This window comes from Sebastes fasciatus, chromosome 15 (assembly GCF_043250625.1).
Source record: "Sebastes fasciatus isolate fSebFas1 chromosome 15, fSebFas1.pri, whole genome shotgun sequence".
Taxonomy (NCBI): Eukaryota; Metazoa; Chordata; class Actinopteri; order Perciformes; family Sebastidae; genus Sebastes; species Sebastes fasciatus.
This window is the reverse complement of record NC_133809.1, coordinates 3,344,390-3,363,768: the sequence shown is the minus strand read 5'-3', so window position 1 is coordinate 3,363,768 and position 19,379 is coordinate 3,344,390. Positions and strand designations below refer to the sequence as shown.

The 19,379-nt window shown below is 42.6% G+C and overlaps 1 protein-coding gene across 2 annotated transcripts in view; it reads left to right on the top strand.

The window, feature by feature from the left end:
- The window catches only part of brf1a (BRF1 general transcription factor IIIB subunit a), a 143,517-nt gene that overhangs the window by 65,858 nt on the left and 58,280 nt on the right, over nucleotides 1–19,379 (top strand). For both annotated transcript variants that reach the window (XM_074661016.1, XM_074661017.1), the window contains exon 12: nucleotides 3,008–3,316. In XM_074661016.1, the coding sequence (XP_074517117.1) occupies nucleotides 3,008–3,316 (309 nt within the window). The remainder of the gene's footprint in view (nucleotides 1–3,007; nucleotides 3,317–19,379) is intronic.

The following is a 19,379-nucleotide window of genomic DNA, read 5'->3' as shown; positions in this document are numbered from 1 at the left end:
CGGTCGGAGGACGCGGGGAGACCGTAGCTTTGGTCTCCTTGGCCGGAGTCTCTGCTGTACTCTGCTCCTCTGCCTGCCGTCACTCACACACCGCGCTCGTTCTCGCTCTTTCGCTCCACCTCTAGACGTGAACGCGCGCTCACTCCACACTGCAGAAGAGTTAGTGTAGCTCTGAGAATATCTAGTGAATGTACAGTGGACGTTTGTGCAGAAATAAATGCTGTAGCTCCTCCAGACCAACAGAGGCTTTCTGTGTCTTGTGAAGTGATGGGGCTCCGCAGAGAGAAACGTTATCGTCTCCGATCAAAGCTCCGGTGTCTCCCCTGTTCCCTCCGGCCGCGGTCGGGAGGCTGAGGCAGGAAAAGCCAACACTAGGATCAGCAGTGATTCATGGAGAGACCTTCGTCTGGTCAGCTAACATTACTGCCAAGCAGCTGAAATATAGAGTGATATTGTGCTTTTAGCTGACGTGTGTCTCCTCACTGTGTTGAGCGATGCTCGTTCATGTCTATGTAGAGCGAGCACAAGCGCCAGCAACAGGACGCTGACTTTCGTTGACTAAACGGCCACAGGTGTTGCTGTTAACAAGACATTTCTGATTCTTACATAGTCCCTTTAATTTGAATAACAGATCGTGTTTTACATTTTTTACCCCACTGCTGGTAAGGATGCAAGAAAAGAAAATGTGTCTCTCAGCTTACTATCTATCGTACTATTTATTATTGTGGTGTGTAATAAACATCAGCGCCTCATCTGGCTGCAGTGAAAACTAATTTTGTAACATGAGATTTGATGTGTCAATAAAATACAGCAGCATTAACACGACCAGCTGTAGATCTGAGTCGAGTGGGATGCCCGAATATACAAACATCACCGGGGGAAACGCACACACACACACACACACACACACACACACACACACACACACTGTCAGCCAATCACACACACACGGAGGCCCACCCATGAAAAACAACACATCAGAGTGAACTCCCTGTTCTCTCTCTTTCTCATTATCTGTTTCTACCTTTGGCTCTTTATCTCTGGCCCTCTGTCTGTTCCTCTGTCACACACCAACACACACACACACACACGCACACACACACACACACACACACTCTCTCCCCGTATCCAACTGTTTACACACTGCGTATGTGTGTGTGTGTGTGTGTGTGTGTGTGTGTGTGTGTGTGTGTGTGTGTCGCAGGCTGTCACTGATTTCAGGCGTGTTTCTCTTCCAGCTGCTGCGATGCTTCCAGAGCTCCGGCGGCATTTCGTTTCTTCTTCTTCTTCTTCTTCTTCTGATTATCGAGTAGCTTCTTCCTGACGTCTGTGCGAGGACGTTTTAATTGAGGCTGATTAAAGGACATGTTTTAATTAGATACCAGGACCGCGAGAGGACGGACGGAATTATGAGCCCAATTATTTAGTCTGGATGTGATTATTTATCAGCGTCTTTACCTCACTGTGGCATTTTATATCAATATCTTCTCTAAATTCTAAATATATAATAAGATGTGCTTTTTTTTTTTTTTAATTGGAGAACTGAAATGCAGATATATAATTATACCCGTCTAATTATACAACATGACTAACTCTGCTGCTTTATTATTAATCCCCGGGTAACACTGAGGAGTCATGAACTGTATAATAACACGGTAAAGGTGACGCAAACTGTATTATAATTATTAAAAATACGCATTTTCTACGTGGACATATATTTCATTAAACACATTATGTGTTGAGTGACCTTCTCGTTGCTGGAAAATTGTGATTGCTGGTATTTCTCACTATATTCTGACATTTTATAGACTTGGCAATTAACTGATTAATTGAAATGATGCTCAACTCACATATGCACTTTAAGTTAATAAATATAGGGCTGGGCGATAATTCAATATGATAATTTACCGTCTTTCACAATATTGATGTCTAAATTGATAATAACGAGCACATACAAACTAAGATTTCTTAGAAAATCTAAAGATTATGGGAATACCCCGGTCTAGTTGGCCTAAATCTAATTATTGTCTTAATCTGGTTGCTCTGTATTTGTGTTCACGCACGTAAACATCAGTCAGTGTATAGCTGGAAATATTTATCTCTTCTATTATACACTCACCGGCCACTTTATTAGGTACACCTTGCTAGTACCGGGTGGTCTTCATCTGCTTCAAGGTTGGACGTGTTGTGCGTTCAGAGATGGTATTCTGCATACCTTGGTTGTAACGAGTGGTTATTTGAGTTACTGTTGCCTTTCTATCATCTCCAACCACTCTGCCCATTCTCCTCTGACCTCTGACCTCTGACATCAACAAGGCATTTCCGTCCACACAACTGCCGCTCACTGGATATGTTCTCTTGTTGGGACCATTCTCTGTAAACCCTAGAGATGGTTGTGCGTGAAAATCCCAGTAGATCAGCAGTTTAATACTCAGACCAGCCCGTCTGGCACCAACAACCATGCCACGTTCAAAGTCACTTAAATCCCCTTTCTTCCCCATTCTGATGCTCGGTTTGAACTTCAGCAAGTCGTCTTCACCACGTCTAGATGACGTAATGCATTGAGTTGCTGCCATGTGATTGGCTGATTAGCTATTTGTGTTAACAAGCAATTGAACAGGTGTGCCTAATAAAGTGGCCGGTGAGTGTATATGTTCCTTTTGCACTAAAGTTTGTAATTAATTCCCGATGTTGATCCTAGTCCCGAGACGGGCTTCACTAGATTTTTTTGTGATTCCATTGAGTTTGAGTTGGACTCCATTTCTAACCGAACGTTAGGTATTGTTGCACACTGTTAGCCCTGTAGCGGAGCTGGAAATAAAAGCACTCGCGAGCGCATGACGTCACATCCGTTGAATTTTCCCGGAAAAACGGGCAGGCGTTCTTCACATTAAAATCAGTCTACAGGCCGATAGAAGAAACTCAGAAAGTCACAGTCCCTTTTAAAGAAATAAATTCAAACATCACATTAATTCCATATGAATCTCAATCTCTGTCCCTCTCCCAGACGGTGAAAAGGCCGATGGCGACGTCCTCTCCACATCGACGGCAGACTGCGAGGAACCAGGAGAGGAAGAGGAGCTCCAGGCCGTGGCCAAGCACTTTGGCAAAGACCTCGACGAGCTCACGGTGGAGGCTCTGATCAAACTGGAGCAGAGGAGACCAGAGGGGGAAGAGGAGAACCAGGACCAGGAGGCGGATGTCCCGAAGCGAAAAGCCCCGTCGCTGGAGTCCATCCTGGGCCCGATGCCCACGGCGGCCACGCTCGGCCTCCCCGAGTCCATCGGCGACTGCATCGGGGACGGGAAGGAGAACGGTGAGTGCAGCTTTATCACGCTAGACGTCTCATTTTTAGGCAGAACAATCCCATTTGGTATCACTTTACCAGAAATGAGATTAACTGGATTGAAGGTTTTGTCACAGACGGGGTATAATAATCTCATTTGTTGGCAAAAAATAGCTCTGAAGCTTCTCTCCGTGCTCTGCTTTTAGATTTGTTTTTAGATTTGTTTTCGTCATCTGTTTGTGCTTTGTAATACTTTTCTTCTGTTTTTGCATTTTGATGTGTCATGAGAATGATCCAAGCAGACGGGGAGGAAGATGGTGGTTGTATTTAATAACTCTTGACAGCAGTTAAGAGAATCTGGTGCTTTTTAAAACAACATTTCAGGCATTATATTGTTTGATTTAGCAAACATGTTTTTATAAAAGCAGCAGTACCCTTGAGAGGATGATCTGATTATGAATGCTGCGGCGATACCGTTCATCCTTGACTGTGTCTGGTACCTACCGTATCACCGTAATCAAATCAAATCAAATCAATTTATTTTTGTATAGCGTCAAATCACAACAGAAGTTATCTCAAGACGCTTTATATGTAGAGCAGGTCTATTACCGTACACCATAGTAATAACCGTACACCATAGTAATAACCCATAATCAAGTTAAAGAAGGCTCTCCCAGGTTTAATTGTCGTAATTAACTCTGCTCCAGGATGAAATTGGCTGAGCTGTGTGTGAAATTTGTCATCCCTTATTATGTTTCACCCTTTTTAGCACGCCACAGACGGGTTGGGAATGTGTGGGAGGCGAGGTAGCCGAGTTACTTAACCCTCGAGGTGGCTGACGTGTGGATTTGTGCCAAAATACTGAAAGTTGTTGTTTTGTTCATTTAAGTGCAGGTGTCTCTGGAGGCGTTGTCTGTCAGGTTTTTTTGTGTAGAAGTGAATGATGGCATTTAAACTCAGGTGAAGCAAATTACTGCAACAAGACAGGAAGAATAACTCTGAACAGCGTGGTTTGGTAGGTGAACATCACCTGTTCAAATTATAGGAAACGGTGAAGGAAAACATAAATGTGGTCTTGAGTCAGGTGACTCGGACTCGACTCAAATCATGAATCTGATGACTTTAGACCATACTTGCCAACTCTCCCGGTTTTCCCAGGAGACTCCGATTGGACACATTTTCACACCTTTTTTCCTTTTGGTTATCTCAACCTCTTTGTGCTACTGTACAGACTGTATAAGGCCTACTACAACAACAATAGAGCTACACCACATGTCGTTTCCTGGCACAAGAGAGCTGCCTGCAACACAACGGTTTAAACTGCGCTCGCCGCACATCACAGTGCGAAGCGCCCAAAGTTGGGCTTTGTTCACCGTGGTGTTTGCGCGGTGTAAGACATTGGAAATAACCAGTTTCAGAGCGCAGTGGCGCAGTTCTCCCTATTTTGAGGTCTTAAGGTTGGCAAGTATGCTTTAGACTCAACTTGAGAAAAGACTTATACCAATGATTCTAATATGAAAGGCTAGCGTACATTCTGTTTGTTTTACTGATGAGAGGAAAAGAATAAGATAGCCTGTTTACTCCTAAAGCCTAAATGCATTTATTTGGTCTCATTTATATATATATAAATATATATTTATATTTATATATATATATATATATATTTATATTTATATATATATATTTATAGTTATATTTATATATATATTTATATTTAGATATATTTATATTTATATATATATTTATATATATATATATATTTATATTTATATAAATATTTATATATATTTATAGTTATATTTATATATATATTTATATTTAGATATATTTATATTTATATTTAGATATATATATATAAAGTATTTAACATGTGTATAAGTTTTCAATAACACATGCGTAAAACAAAGTTGTGTTTTATTAAACGTATATCTCTTTGAAATGGCTGGTTTACCTATTTAAGATAATATGAGGTGATGCAGAAATGGCAGTAAAAATGTTCATTTACGCACAAATTTGCTCTTCTCACGATGTCTAGATATCAGGCCTATTGTGAATTGAGTTTATTTGCGTTCATGCTCACAGTTAACTGAATAGAAGCAGAATTTACACTGATAAAAACTAAAAACTATACATTTATTCATAAACACATACGCCCAACTCATACATGTGCATTTACAAATCAAACTATACACTTACATACAACCATGCATACATATTAAAAACCACACTAAAAAGAAAACAAACAAACTCAGCAACCCTCCACTATCCATCTCATGTTCCCTTCACTTCTGTGTTGTACAGTCTGTTTGTATTTTCTGCTCCTGCCTCTGGGAGTAAATCCTGGATGTTGGAGTGGATGTTGTTCGTGTGTCATCTCAATTGGGTCGCGATGGTTTGTAATTTTTGAAAAGTGGGTCCCCAGAAAGAAAGTTTGGCAAACACGGCTCTAGTTCGTGTTAGAGGCAGCAGGACGGTGTGTGTGTGTGTGTGTGTGTGTTCATGATAATGAAGGAAGATGTCACCCAGTGACACAATGAGGCTCACTGATGTGTTTTTAATAGTTAATGGACGACAACAGAGCTCTGTGGTACAGAGAGAAGATATATCCGGCTCTGATACAGACAGTACTTGTTAGTAGATCTATTCAGTGTTGTTGTTTGTTTATATTGATTTCCTTTATTAAGTGTGACTGTTGCTCACCTGCAGCCAGGTAACGTGAACCTAAATGATCCAAACACAAGAACAGACTGAGCTCTTCCTCTGTATAACCCGTAGGAGTGATCACACCCTCCGTCAACGTGACGTATTAACAGTTGCAAAAATAAAGCGACTACAGGGATCCATCATGCGTTGCCTATAATTACCTAATTACGCGAGTAGGATGTTGTGCGCTCCCCCTTTATCAGGGTGTGCAGAGGCGTTGATGGATGTGAGGTAATGGTGCCATGCAAGCTACATCTGTCCTGATGAGGAAACCGGTGTTTTTATGGCTTTGAGTCGGGGCGGATGATGGGGGGATGGGGGAGTCCAGGAGGTGGGAGGTGAAGTGTGTTTTGATGGATGGATGTTGTGAGGAGAAGAGGCGGCGAAGTGCTCTAATGTTTGGAGAACATCCTATAGCTTAAAGGTCACAGGTTTGAAGCCTCCTTTGTGTCCGTAAATATTGACCTGGGCCTCATTTCACGTCACGTCAGATCTGATTTCTTCCCCACTTAGACTGATCTCCACCGTTAACCTGATTTATAGTTTTATGATCTCCACCGTTAACCTGATTTATAGTTTTATGATCTCCACCGTTAACCTCATTTATAGTTTTATGATCTCTACCGTTAACCTCATTTTGGCATTGTATATATTGTGTATATAGTTGGGATTTGCACCTTATTTGCACTCATCCTACTTTGTATTGCAACTGCTGAACAGCAATTTCCTTCTGGATAAATCAAGTTTTCATCTTACCTTTTTCTCCACAATGACTACGCATAGAGGTTAACCCTCTGAGACCCACAACAGACCCGTTTTAGGCTTTTTTAGGGGGGTGCAGGGGGTCTTTAGGGGGAGATAGCAGGTCAACAGTGGATGTCACATAGAAGTGGTGTACAGCTCAGCACTGTGTGTCAAGTTGTTCTAGTTATAAATCAGAAATAAACACAAATTAATGATGAATTGATTCATAATTTATTGTAAATTGGAAAAGTGTATAAGGACTAAGTTTGATCCATCCATCCTCTGAATGCTCTAGGTCTCTAGTCTGATCCATCCATCCTCTGAATGCTCTAGGTCTCTAGTCTGATCCATCCATCCTCTGAATGCTCTAGGTCTCTAGTCTGATCCATCCATCCTCTGAATGCTCTAGGTCTCTAGTCTGATCCATCCATCCTCTGAATGCTCTAGGTCTCTAGTTTGTGGCTGTAAAGTGTCATGAGGCTGTGATTATCCTAGAGGTCACCACAGGTCATTTGATACAGTGAGGTCAAGTTTAAAAAAAATGGTCTCACTACAATGAAATGTCTCCTATGGGGACTAACATCATCACACATGAATACAGTTGGACTCATTGGATCTACAAGAGTCTCAGCTTTACAGTGATACCCAGTTTATGTTATTCAAAGACTGTTTAGGGACCCCAGTATGCAGAAATATTCAAACACACCATTTTGGAATAAGCGGAAATAACACATTTATACTGCATTGAAAAAACAGGGCATGTCTCTAAAGGGGATAAAATAATAACATGGAAACTGAAGACTTTGTGCGAGAAGAGGGAGAGGAGGACGATGATTTTTATGTCTCTAATTTAAACCTCACCTCTCATTTTACATCGAATGTCCTTTCAGAGAGGGCATGACGCTCATAATGAAATATATATTGACTTAAAAATGAACCAAAATAATAATAGCTTGGTAATTTATGATCATTTTTAAGAGATAATGGTTTTGTGAAACACATCCTGAGCTTAAGAAGGTTTGTAAAATGGATTTCATGTCAATCCGATATGATTTACGATGAAGGTGCTTTTGGAAAAAACGTGTCATAGTGTCCTTTAGAGATGACGATGATCCCTTTACGTTCCTGACGACACTTTTCCTGGTTTCTGTTAAAACCCTGCCTCCCTAAAACACCCATAGCTCAGGTCACACCGCCCATTAACCTGATGAAAATGTCCCCCCGCGCCCCCCCCCCAATAATGCCGCTGACCTCATTTCATCAGGGGAATACACAAGCGGGGACGAGGAGGTTAAGAGTGAGAGCAGCCACTATTAACCAAACTGCAATGAATCATAAGCTCTTATGTTGATTGTAAATGTGTCTCCTTCTATTTATTTATTGTTGTCGTAGAGTAATGTTAGTTTGAGTCATCCTCCTCCTGAAGTCGCTGCATCACGAGGGGTCATCGTAGTATGTGGCCATGAATGACAGAACGGGCATTAAAAGATGAAACACGGTCGTGATTAAAGGGTTTAATTTTTGTCCGGTGGGACTGGAGGGCTGATCTCAGCGGGGAGTCGAGTGATTAGAGAGTAGCTGCTCACTCCCCTTTTATTTATTCTACAGTGTTCTGTTTTGGTTTTATAACCATCTTAAAAAAGCTCCCTGATTGGTCAAATGCAAAACCAAGTGACCCTTTTGGTTCTTTTCTACAGAAGTTCATAAAGACAATTTGACATCAGAACCATCAGAACCATCAGAACCATCAGAACCAGTGCACGAACACTTTAACATCTACTTTCTTAAAGGGACTATTTGTAACTTTCAGAAATGCTTCTTAACAGCGATACCTGTGGCCGTGAAATCAACGAAAGTCAGCGTCGGGCTCGTGCTTGTGCTCGCTCTAAATGGGCATGAACGAGCATCGCTCAACACAGTGAGGCGACACACATCAGCTAAAACCACAATATCACTCTATATTTCAGCTGCTTGGCAGTAATGTTAGCTGACCAGACGAAGGTCTCTCCATGAATCAATGCTGATACTGTGTTTGCTTCTCAGTATGACGTGGTTGGTACCGATGGATTCATCAGGTTTTCTAGTTTCATATGATACCAGTATCTTCAGCTTTAGGTTTGTTTGTTTACATACATCATACAAAACCTTCATGTGTGTTTTCCAACATGGGTCTTTTAAAGAACTTCATAAGTCACTTCTTCAGTTTAATTTGTATCAGGTTGAAATGGATGCTTTCTGTGCAACGTGTGTGTGTTTGGTACTCTGTTACTCTGTTTATTTGCGTGTCATTTCATTCATGTGTGTTTAGAGACGAACACATGTGTCTGATTACTCTCGGTTTAGTGTGTGTGACCGCTGTGAGTGTTAGTTTATGTATCTCCATGTTTTCCTGCCTCCTGTGTTTTTGTTTTGGAGGTCGGTTCCACAGAGATGCAGATTGAGGCTGGTCCTGGTCCTGGTCTGGTCTGGGTTCACTTCTTTGGGCTAATTGTGGTGGGTATGGGAAGGCCAGGAGGGGAGGTATCACGGCCCCTCCGCCCCCACACAGAGCTCAATCTTTGAAGTATTAAGTGGACGGGGTAGCTTGTCATTAGGGCCGAGTCTTTCATCTCTACGCTGCAGAGTGTGTGAGTGGAGGTTCTGTGGACATTGTTAGCGGAGGGCAGGGCAGAGGAAGAGAGAGAGAGAGGCTGTAATTTAGGATTCTCTCAGGAAAAGAGAACAAGAAAGGAAACTAAGTAAAAAAAGAAAACATAGTTTGGTCGTTATTAAGGAAGATGGAAACACAGACGGCCACACAAGAGCTGCTTGGTTAGAGTTGTGTATTTACGACCATAGACACCTTATTTTATCTCATTGAACTGGTGAGTTTCAACTCATTTCTACACAGATTTTATGTCTCAATCATCCAAAAGAAGATTCACAAGAAGGTCACAGCGGTTTACACTAAAACTAGGGATGCACCGATTGCAAAATGATGGACGATACAGATGTTTTGTTGCTGTTTATTTTGTTGTTATTTATCCCCCTTTGGTGCCACGGGAAACAAAGACATCTGCATTATAAAAAAAGAACGGAGCGTCTTTACTCATCATTACGTCATTAAGGCAGGCAAACTCAGTATCTTCCTTTTAATCACTTCTTAAGACTCACTTATTTTGTTTAGATTTTAAGTTCTGGGTAGCACTTTGTAACCTTGTTTTGAAATGTGCTATATAAATACAGTTATTATTATTATTATTATTATTATTCAGCCCTTTATTAATATCTTGAATGAGCACAAATTAAATCGTACAAATTTATGAAACAAGTTTTAATATGAACTTCTTTCACATGAAAAATAACCGTTTCAAAAGCCCCTGAAGCCTGTTATAGTATACAATTCAGTCCATTACATTCAGTTTGACATGTTAGAACTAGGGCTGTCACAGTTAACGCGATCGTAACGCAAATTTGTTTTAATGTCACTAATTTCTTTAACGCAACTTAAATTTTTTAGGTTGTAGCGGGCTCAGTTTTAAAGTAAATGAGGTTAAATAACGCTCCAAATTTACGCTAATTTTGGCGAGGAAAAACTGTCATGGCATATTTTCAAAGGGGTCCCTTGACCTCTGACCTCCAGATATGTGAATGGGTTCAAATCTGTCACCCCAAATTACCTAATTCTCAATTAATGAGTTAATAATGTTGTTATATATACACAGTATACTTTCCTTTAGATTATGAACTGTGTGCATCCAGTGCTGTCACTGAACCAGCTAGTTAAACTCTTCTTGTCTATCTGTCGCCCTGTTTCTACCCCGCTCCCTCATCGACGGCCTGTCGGAGTAATGGCATTTTCATTAACTTCTGCCATCAGAGGAGAAACTGAGAGCGGAGCGCGGAGAGCCACACAGCAGTCAGCCGGCAGAAGGAACGCGATTCCAGCACCTCGGGATGACTTTGTCACATTCGTCTATAGCGGTCGGTCTTCGGGGAGCTCTGCCCCGCACCATTAGAGGCGGCATTGATTGAGGCACACAGTTTTCAGCGGAGCACTTAGTTCAATCAATGACGTTTGCCCTGACCTTAACTACCTCGGTGAGCACAGCTCCCCAGCTCTTGTCAAACCACTCTGCCGTTTTTATTGCCTGAAAACGTCTGGGGGAAAAAGGGCCGTTAGAAGTGTGTGAGACGTTAGATTTCAGCCGGGCCTTTTTTGCTCTTTGAAGAATCCATTTAATTTTTTAAGATCTAACTTGGTTTCACACCCCATTTTAGTCGCTATTTTACAGGTGTTAGGCTGCGTTTAAGGAAGCCGTCACTGCCCCCCCAGACATGAAGTTGTTGTCCTGAACCATTTTTCTCCCATCCGTCCTCCTCGCTAACAGCAATTACTGCAGTGAATCGTCGCTCTGAGCGTTTTCGGGGCGTGGTAGAAGCTCTCTGACAGATCTGCGTTCTGACAGCAGCTCTGCTGAGTCAATTATAGTCTTTTTAAATGAGCAGCATCTGTCTCATCTCTCTCTCTGTGTCCACAGAGGAGGCGTTCAGGGATGAAAGGAAATGCAAAGTGTCATCTTGTGCTTCAGCAGCAGCAGCACACTTTACCTCCTCAGCAGTCAGAAAAAAAAGATCTACAAGCTCCTTTGTGTTGTCTTTTTTGCTATGCTAATGAGGAGAGAGGCAGGAGGTCACTGGTTTGATCCCAGCAGCCGCCAGCGTCTCCAACGCTCTGATTGTTTAGGAATTTCCACAATTAATTTTAATTTTCTTGATACAAGTGCAACAATCTGGTTTCTCTTTTAATTATGTTGAGATTTATTTCGAGGAGTTTCCTCAAACAAAGGAAACTGCGCTGGAGACAAACGTTGTTATCTCATGTGTTGAAGTGTTGAAGGCTCGACGGCTGAGTGTGACGTGTGAAGGACGGCTGTGAATGTGTGGAACTGTGAGGAAATGAAGCAGGGAGTTGTTGGAAAAGCTGAGTTACACACATCTATGTGTTTGTCCTCCTTCAGTTTAAGGCTGCGTTCACACCAGATTCAGTGGTGCGTCCAAAACGCAAGTTTGCCTGTTCATTTTGATTGGGAGTATAGTGCGTCTGGGCTGCTGAAACAAGGCGCAGCGTAGAAAGTAGAAACATAATCAACTTTTGGAGAAACGCAACACGATGTCACGCTGAGGTGGCCAATCACGTAACCGGTGATGCAGAGCTGTTCAACCTCGCCAGGAGGGAACAAAAGACGTTAATCGTTGCAGTTAATTGGTTGTTAAAATGGGTGTCTGTCATTTGGGGTAACTTTCTTGAGTCTTGACGTCTACTTACGCAGCGTATCCTCATACAACGGTTCGTATGATATCTTACGAAAAGTTATTCCTCATTTTTCTTGCGTTTTCCTACGAATGTCCAGCAACATGTGTCAATTTCCACCAGTTATCTGCATACAGTCTTTTCACCGGAAACTACTTGGTTAAGTTTAAGAAAAGATCGTGGTTTGAGTTAAAATAACTACGGAAGTGGCGTTACTTAAATACGCAAGTTATGTGACAAATAAATCAATGCTGAGTTCTGGCTTCACACGAGACACGAACGCCGGCGAGAGTAGTAGTAGACGCTAGGCGTAAACGTAGCAAAAGTTATGCGTTTTATTTAGTTCACCGGTAGATTAAGAGGCATGATGAGATGAGATATGAGACATTTTGATTGAATTCGGTGTTTTGATTATTTTGTTTGGCAGAGACTTGCTCTAGTGATGTATATGTTCTGAGAGGAGGTTCAACCGTTGTTTTATAGAGAGAGGAGGTGTCTGGATTTCCAATTGAGGAGAATGGTTTTCTTGGCGATAGCTGGAGCCGCAAGAAACGATGTGTTGCTTGGTGTTATTAAGTTATGTATGGATGTAGCCTAAAGGCCCAGACGCACCAAACCGTCATCAAAGACGTAGCCGCGATGAAGGTCGACTGTTGCGTCGCGTCACGTCGCCTTTATTTTTGCCAAAAAGCTGCACTTGAACACACCGCAAAGACTACAGCCGACGGCCAACTACCACGTACGTTCTGCACCTGCGTGAGAGGAAATAACTCTCCAAATCAGAGTGATTTCTCTCACCGACGAGCTCCGCCGCTGATTCAACATGCTGACTCGGACAAAAAACCTCCGACACGGGCAGACTAGAGCCGACGGTGCAGGACACACTGAAAAAACTAGGTCGACAGACGATCACCGTCGGACCCAAACTGTCCTTACTTGGTGTGTCAGGACCTTGTGATGGTTCTCACAAGTATAGTACAAAATGTGTGTGTGTTTGTGGCGAAGGATGGGAGGTGAAAGAATCTCAGCACCTGTCAGATAAATATTTGATTGAGTGGTATTGTTCAATCAACAACAGCTTTAAATCTATGGCCATCTTCTGTAAATATCAAGTCTATTAATTAATAATGACTTATTAGTAATTTATGCATCCGATCCATTCACAAACTTACTCATTTCCTGTCTGCTGCTGGGACAGCTGGCCAGGCCTCAGTGTGAGGAGGACGAGGAGGAGGAGGAGAGGGGAAGTGTTTACGGCGCCTGGGGCGGTACAGTAGAGCTTGATGGACATATGGCCGGATGGACACGACCTCTCAGGAGGAGAGCGACTGGCATACAGACAGACAGGCGATGACAGCGCAGGGAGACGGGCGTCACCGATACACGGCACAAACACCAGAAGAAGAACAAAAGTCTAATGTTTATTTCAAGCTCAGTTCCGCTCTCTGTGGACAGCCAATCATAACGCTCTCAGTGAGTCAGCGCTGAGCCGAGCTGCCTCAGCAGCAGCGTGGTGTGGAATATGAAATCTGTGTGTGTGTGTGTGTGTGTGTGAGCAGCAGTTAGCAGTCAGTCTCTCTGGTGTGACGGCTGCTGCAGCGGCGGCCCGTCACAGCAGCCGGCTGTGATTGGAGATGATGTGCGTCTTCTGGCCCACGGAGGGAAAGCGAAGCCGTCTCGTCTGCCGCCGCCAGCCTGACGGGAGATGACAGCTACCGTTTAGCAGGCAGGCAGAGGCAGGGAACCGCTCGCCGCCGGCTGTTACGTCACAGCAGATCTCGCTGTCTCAACCTCCTTCCCGTCTTCTCTCCTGACGCAGCAGGACCGGGGGGGTTTAGCCGGGGACCCAACACAGGTCAGGGACTCCAGATGTACAGAAAGGATGACTTGTGGTCATACTGAGACCTTAAGAAATCAGAGTTTCAGAGACTTTGATTCCTGCATTCTGGTGACTTTAAAAGAGTGAAATACACTGCAACACCTTTTTTATGTTAAACTTTAGATTTTGACCTTTAACTTCCAGGAAAGAAAACGGAATAATTCGCCCCTCTGGTGTGAAGTTGGCGTGTGAATTAATTAGATTAAATATTTTCATTGATTGACAGCCCTAGTTGGAACGTGTTGCTTTTAAGTTTCGCTTTCACTTTTACAACGTAGGAGGCGTAGTAGGCCCCAACTGACCCATATCTTTGGTGCTTATGGCGACCAATAGCGACTATTTAATGGCCTGATAACAATGGAATTGGGTGCACTGTTGCGTCAAATGTTTTATTTATTCACAGGAGAAAGTAAATATTTGTCCATCAGCCCATTCAGTGAGAGTAATGAATCAAATTAGTACTTTCTTGCCTTATTCTAGTAAAATCGGTCGACCCAATAATTACCTAATTATCAGTTAATGAATTAATAATGTTGTTTCTAATCAGTAGAAGTAATAATTGAAGTTAGTAGTATGTCTCAGCTAACACAGTAATGTAGTTTTTGAATACATTTACAATCACAAATTAATTTCACTTTCAATAAAACATGTTTTGATTGCAGTGTCGATAGAAGTTCTGTTTGATTGCATAATAAAGGCACAAACGTAACCCCCGTACCAAAGACCTCATATGTATTGTGCACACATACTTTGAGATACTAAATTCTGAAAAGTAGAGACTGAGAGTTCATCCTTGACCTTGTAGGGATCTGAGGAAGATTGTGTGATTTTAAGGCTCCAGACTTTCTAATGGACTTTGTGGTGAGATTGTTTTTTGCCGGTTTGAAACATCTCAAAGATTTAAAACATCAACAGTAAATGTCAGCTTTTGTTGTCACTTCGAAAAGAGACATTTAGCACCCACGTTCCTCCACCATGCAGACAGAAATCCATTAGAGAAGAGGCGTAGAGAGACTGATTCCTACACCCACAGTTGCTTAGAATAATATACCACAATGCATTGCAGCTATGAGACATTTTGTGCTTTGAGTTGGGAGGATGTGACTCCTGCTTATTCTTCTCTGAATAGGAAACATAGAAAATCAATATCGGGAAGCAGAAACACATGTAGAAAGTACACTGCCGCTTCTCATCACAGAATCGTAGCCGGAGCTCTTTGAACATCCCAGACTGATGATGTAGAGCAGCAGAAGAGCGTCCGAGGGCGGATTCTCTCCCAGAGACGGTTTGTAAATATTTTTCATGCAGATGAGCATGAAGTGGTTTTTGGTTGCATGTGAGACACAGAGCGCCGATTCATTCGGCGTGGCAAAGGCAACGTTTGGCTAAACATTCCTGTGGCGGTCGTCCGACTTTATAAATGTTTGATTCTGGTGCACAACAATGCGCACATTAAACCTTCTCCATTTCATGACGGCATTGTCGGAATTCTTCCGCTGGACTGCTGACGGACCGGAGGAGCGTCTGTCCTCCGTATCCATCAAAGAGGCAGTTCATGTCGTGATGTTCTTACATTGTAGATTCACTCAGTGCTGATGATTAATTCATCCTCCTGTGATGTCAAGTTACAGACTGTTCTGGAGCAGGACAAATTGACAGGACATCTCTCTTTGATCAAAGACATCTATTCAAAATATGGAAAACTTTACTCCCACTGTTGAAAAGATCCGTCGCTTCCAATACAAACATTGGTGTGAGAGGACGCAGACACAGATGGCGAAGAGAGGTAACTGAGAAACAATATGGCTGCTCTGCTCATAACAATGGAAACAAAAAGTGATGTAATGTCGGCTAATCCGGGCTTTTGTTTGTTTTGTTTGCTACTGGTTAGGACAGCTTTTTGTGCAGGACGACAGTACAGTTAAATTAGGACACAAATAAATCTTTACTCGTTTGTTCAAATGCTCCAAACGACCCAAGTTTTATCACCAACCAAACAAAAGGTCTTAACCCTTTAAACCCCAGCAGCAGTTTCAGGGCCTTTTTTGCACCTGTAACATTTTACTCACTGTGGCCTCGTTTTTCACTGCAATATACACTCACCGGCCACTTTATTAGGCACACCTGTTCAATTGCTTGTTAACACAAATAGCTAATCAGCCAATCACATGGCAACAACTCAATGCATTTAGGCATCTAGACGTGGTGAAGACGACTTGCTGAAGTTCAAACCGAGCATCAGAATGGGGAAGAAAGGGGATTTAAGTGAATTTGAACGTGGCATGGTTGTTGGTGCCAGACGGGCTGGTCTGAGTATTAAACTGCTGATCTACTGGGATTTTCACCACAACCATCTCTAGGGTTTACAGAGAATGGTCCCAACAAGAGAACATATCCAGTGAGCGGCAGTTGTGTGGACGGAAATGCCTTGTTGATGTCAGAGGTCAGAGGAGAATGGGCAGAGTGGTTGGAGATGATAGAAAGGCAACAGTAACTCAAATAACCACTCGTTACAACCAAGGTATGCAGAATACCATCTCTGAACGCACAACACGTCCAACCTTGAAGCAGATGGGCTACAGCAGATGAAGACCACCCGGTACTAGCAAGGTGTACCTAATAAAGTGGCTAATAAACTCTGAACTACAGAGGTATCAGATCAGATAATAGCCAGGGTCGTTTGAAAGTCACTGAGAAACATCTTGTCATGTAGGTATGCAGAATGGTTTTTGTTTGTGCATAAATACAGGGAGTAAAAAAGGTCAGATTTTACAGTTTGACACTAAGGTGGAAGAGTTTAATGTCTCTTCTCCTCCAGAAAGACCAGAAAGTAAAGAGTAAAACCAGTGTTGTGGTGTTTCGAGGTAGTTTTTAGCAAATGTTACTCAAAAAGGATGTTTTGTTGGGGACTATTTTCAGCGGCGGATTAATCCACATTTGGTGCTAGTAGATACATTCATTGTTGGTTTCATTGACAATGAGATAAAAAGGTAAAACAACAAAAGTAAAATCATGTGTTTTGTCCCAGAACACACATTTATGAGCTGTTAAATATAAACAAGTGTGCCTCCAGGAGTCTTATCGTATATATCTCTCTGCTCCCCATTCTGCTTCTAGAGGAGGAGGAGGAGGAGGAGCAGGTGGTTGAGTGGGCGTACTCTCAGTCTGGGCTTCTCCAAGGTCGCAGAGGTCACGTTTTAATGGGCTCGTCCGGCCCGCCCGTGTCAGCGAGAATCTAGCACTCTATTTATTGCCTCGGCTGGCTGGTTATTTCTCCGGGGCAGAGCTGGCACCGAGCCTGATTACCTCATACTACTGCAGGGAAGGACTGCTACACCGCGAGCATTTGAGGCACTTTACTGACAATCTGACCCATGGATGTCTGAGCATGAGAGCAACAGTAGAACAGTAGAACAGTAGGACAGTAGAACAGGAGGTACAGAGTGAATGCAAAGAGTCAAACATACATACAACAATACATGCAGGCTAATATCACTTCATTCTTTATTACTGGACTCAGATTTGCATATATAATAGTACAAGTTTTGACCTGTGATTTGGCAAAAGATATGCTGTTTATATGCCATATTATAAATATTTCTTCTTTTTCCTCTTACCAATAATGTGACGTCTTCCTCTGTCTGTGTTGCGTCATTATCAAAATGTAGATTTCCCCTCAAAATATTCCTCAGGTGCTGAAAAAATGTGATAATTCATTGATTAGTCAATAGATGAAAAGATCTTTAATAATCTATTGATGGTTTAAAGGGAGATGCTACAGGTGAAGGTTAGTTTTCTAAAATGTTATGTTTAATTATGCAAATGATGCATTATCTAATGGTAACTTTAGGAGAAATCTACAGACACAAATAGACAAAGTAGTAAAATAAAACATCTAAATGTGTATTTTGGGTTTTTTCTTTCCACTTGATATGAAAGCAAAGTAGCCCAGAATCGCTTATGAAGTCGATACCAACATTTTCTGTTTATAGCTTTGAACATTTGAGGAACTGTGGTCTTCTTCTCGACGCGGATCTACTGTGCACACGAATCCCTTCTCCAGTTTGTCTTGAATTACATTATAAAAGTGATTATTTTTGTGCACTTTATTTAGCATTTTCTGTTTGTAATATCGGCCGAGATGTCAAGCTAACATCGGACTTCTGCAGAAGTCCAGGTCAGTCCTTTCCCACTCATATTAACCCGGCGTTTACCTGAGTCCATCTCAACAAATGCCCGCGCAGGCAGCCTGTATCCCCCTGTGTTTTGGTTCACTTCCTGCAAACTGGGTCTGATTATGTTCTCACTGTAATTGAACGGCACTAGGGTTTGCTTGGAGACCACCTCTTGCAATCTTGAGTACGATTACTGCGTTCACAACTGCCCGAACAAAGAGCACCAGAGTTGGATTAAAACGGACTAAATGACTAAAGACATCGCCTCCAGCTCTGAGAACTTCAGACCTGCGTTTGTTGTTATTTATCAAAAAATGAGCAATAAGGAAAATAATCATTTGCAGCTTTATTTCCATCTCATTTCCAGAGCTGTTTTTGTAAAACACCACGGTGTTTTTCACATTTCAAACTCTGCGTACTCCTCTCTGAAACATATACATGGCGGAGCCAGCATTTTGGAAAGTGCTAGCTCTTTGCAGCAGTCGATTTCACTTTCCCTCCACCGGTCAGCGTCCCATCTAAGAGCCAGAATCCTGACAAATTGAAATGTCTTCGTCTCCACCCTGCAGCCCCGTGGCAGAGCTCGCTGCAGGTCGGGGTGGGGGGGGTTGTCGGTATGTAGGAGAGGATCAGGATTGTTGCTGACATCAAGAGTCTGGATAATGTGGGCTCCCTTTTTTTTTTTGAAGTGTGGATGATGGGTGATCCTGCACATCACACACACACACACACGCACGCACGCACGCACGCACGCACACACGCACGCACACACACACACACTCTTTGTTTTTTGGGAAGGAGGCGGTGGAGAGCTGGAGGGAGAGGACAGAAGGTGTGGAGCAGACTTCCTTTTATTTTGACTTTTTTTTTTCATTTCTATTCCTCCTCTCTGCTCGTCTTTTCTGTCCGTGTCTTCTCCTCAGATCCCAAATGAAACTCCGGATTAGAAGATCAGCAAGCCTCCCTCTTCCTCTTTCATCTCTTTGTCTCCTCCTCTTACCTAACGTCCTCCTTTTGTCCGTCCTCTCTCTCAGCTGCTCATTCCTCCATGTCTTACCTCCTGCTGGGTTTCTCCATCAGTCTCTTTGTCTCTCCATCTCCTACCTCCCTCCCTCCCTCCGTTCGGTCTCTCTTTTAATCTCAGCCTCTCTTTGTCTTTCTCTGCCTACTTTTCTCCTTCTCTCACCCCTACTCTTGGCATTTTCTTCTGCAGTTTTGCCATTTTTCTTTCTGTCCCTTAAAGGACAAAGCTGGCGATGTCGTATTTTTCTTATTGTCAAGAAGTCCCATGAAAAGAGC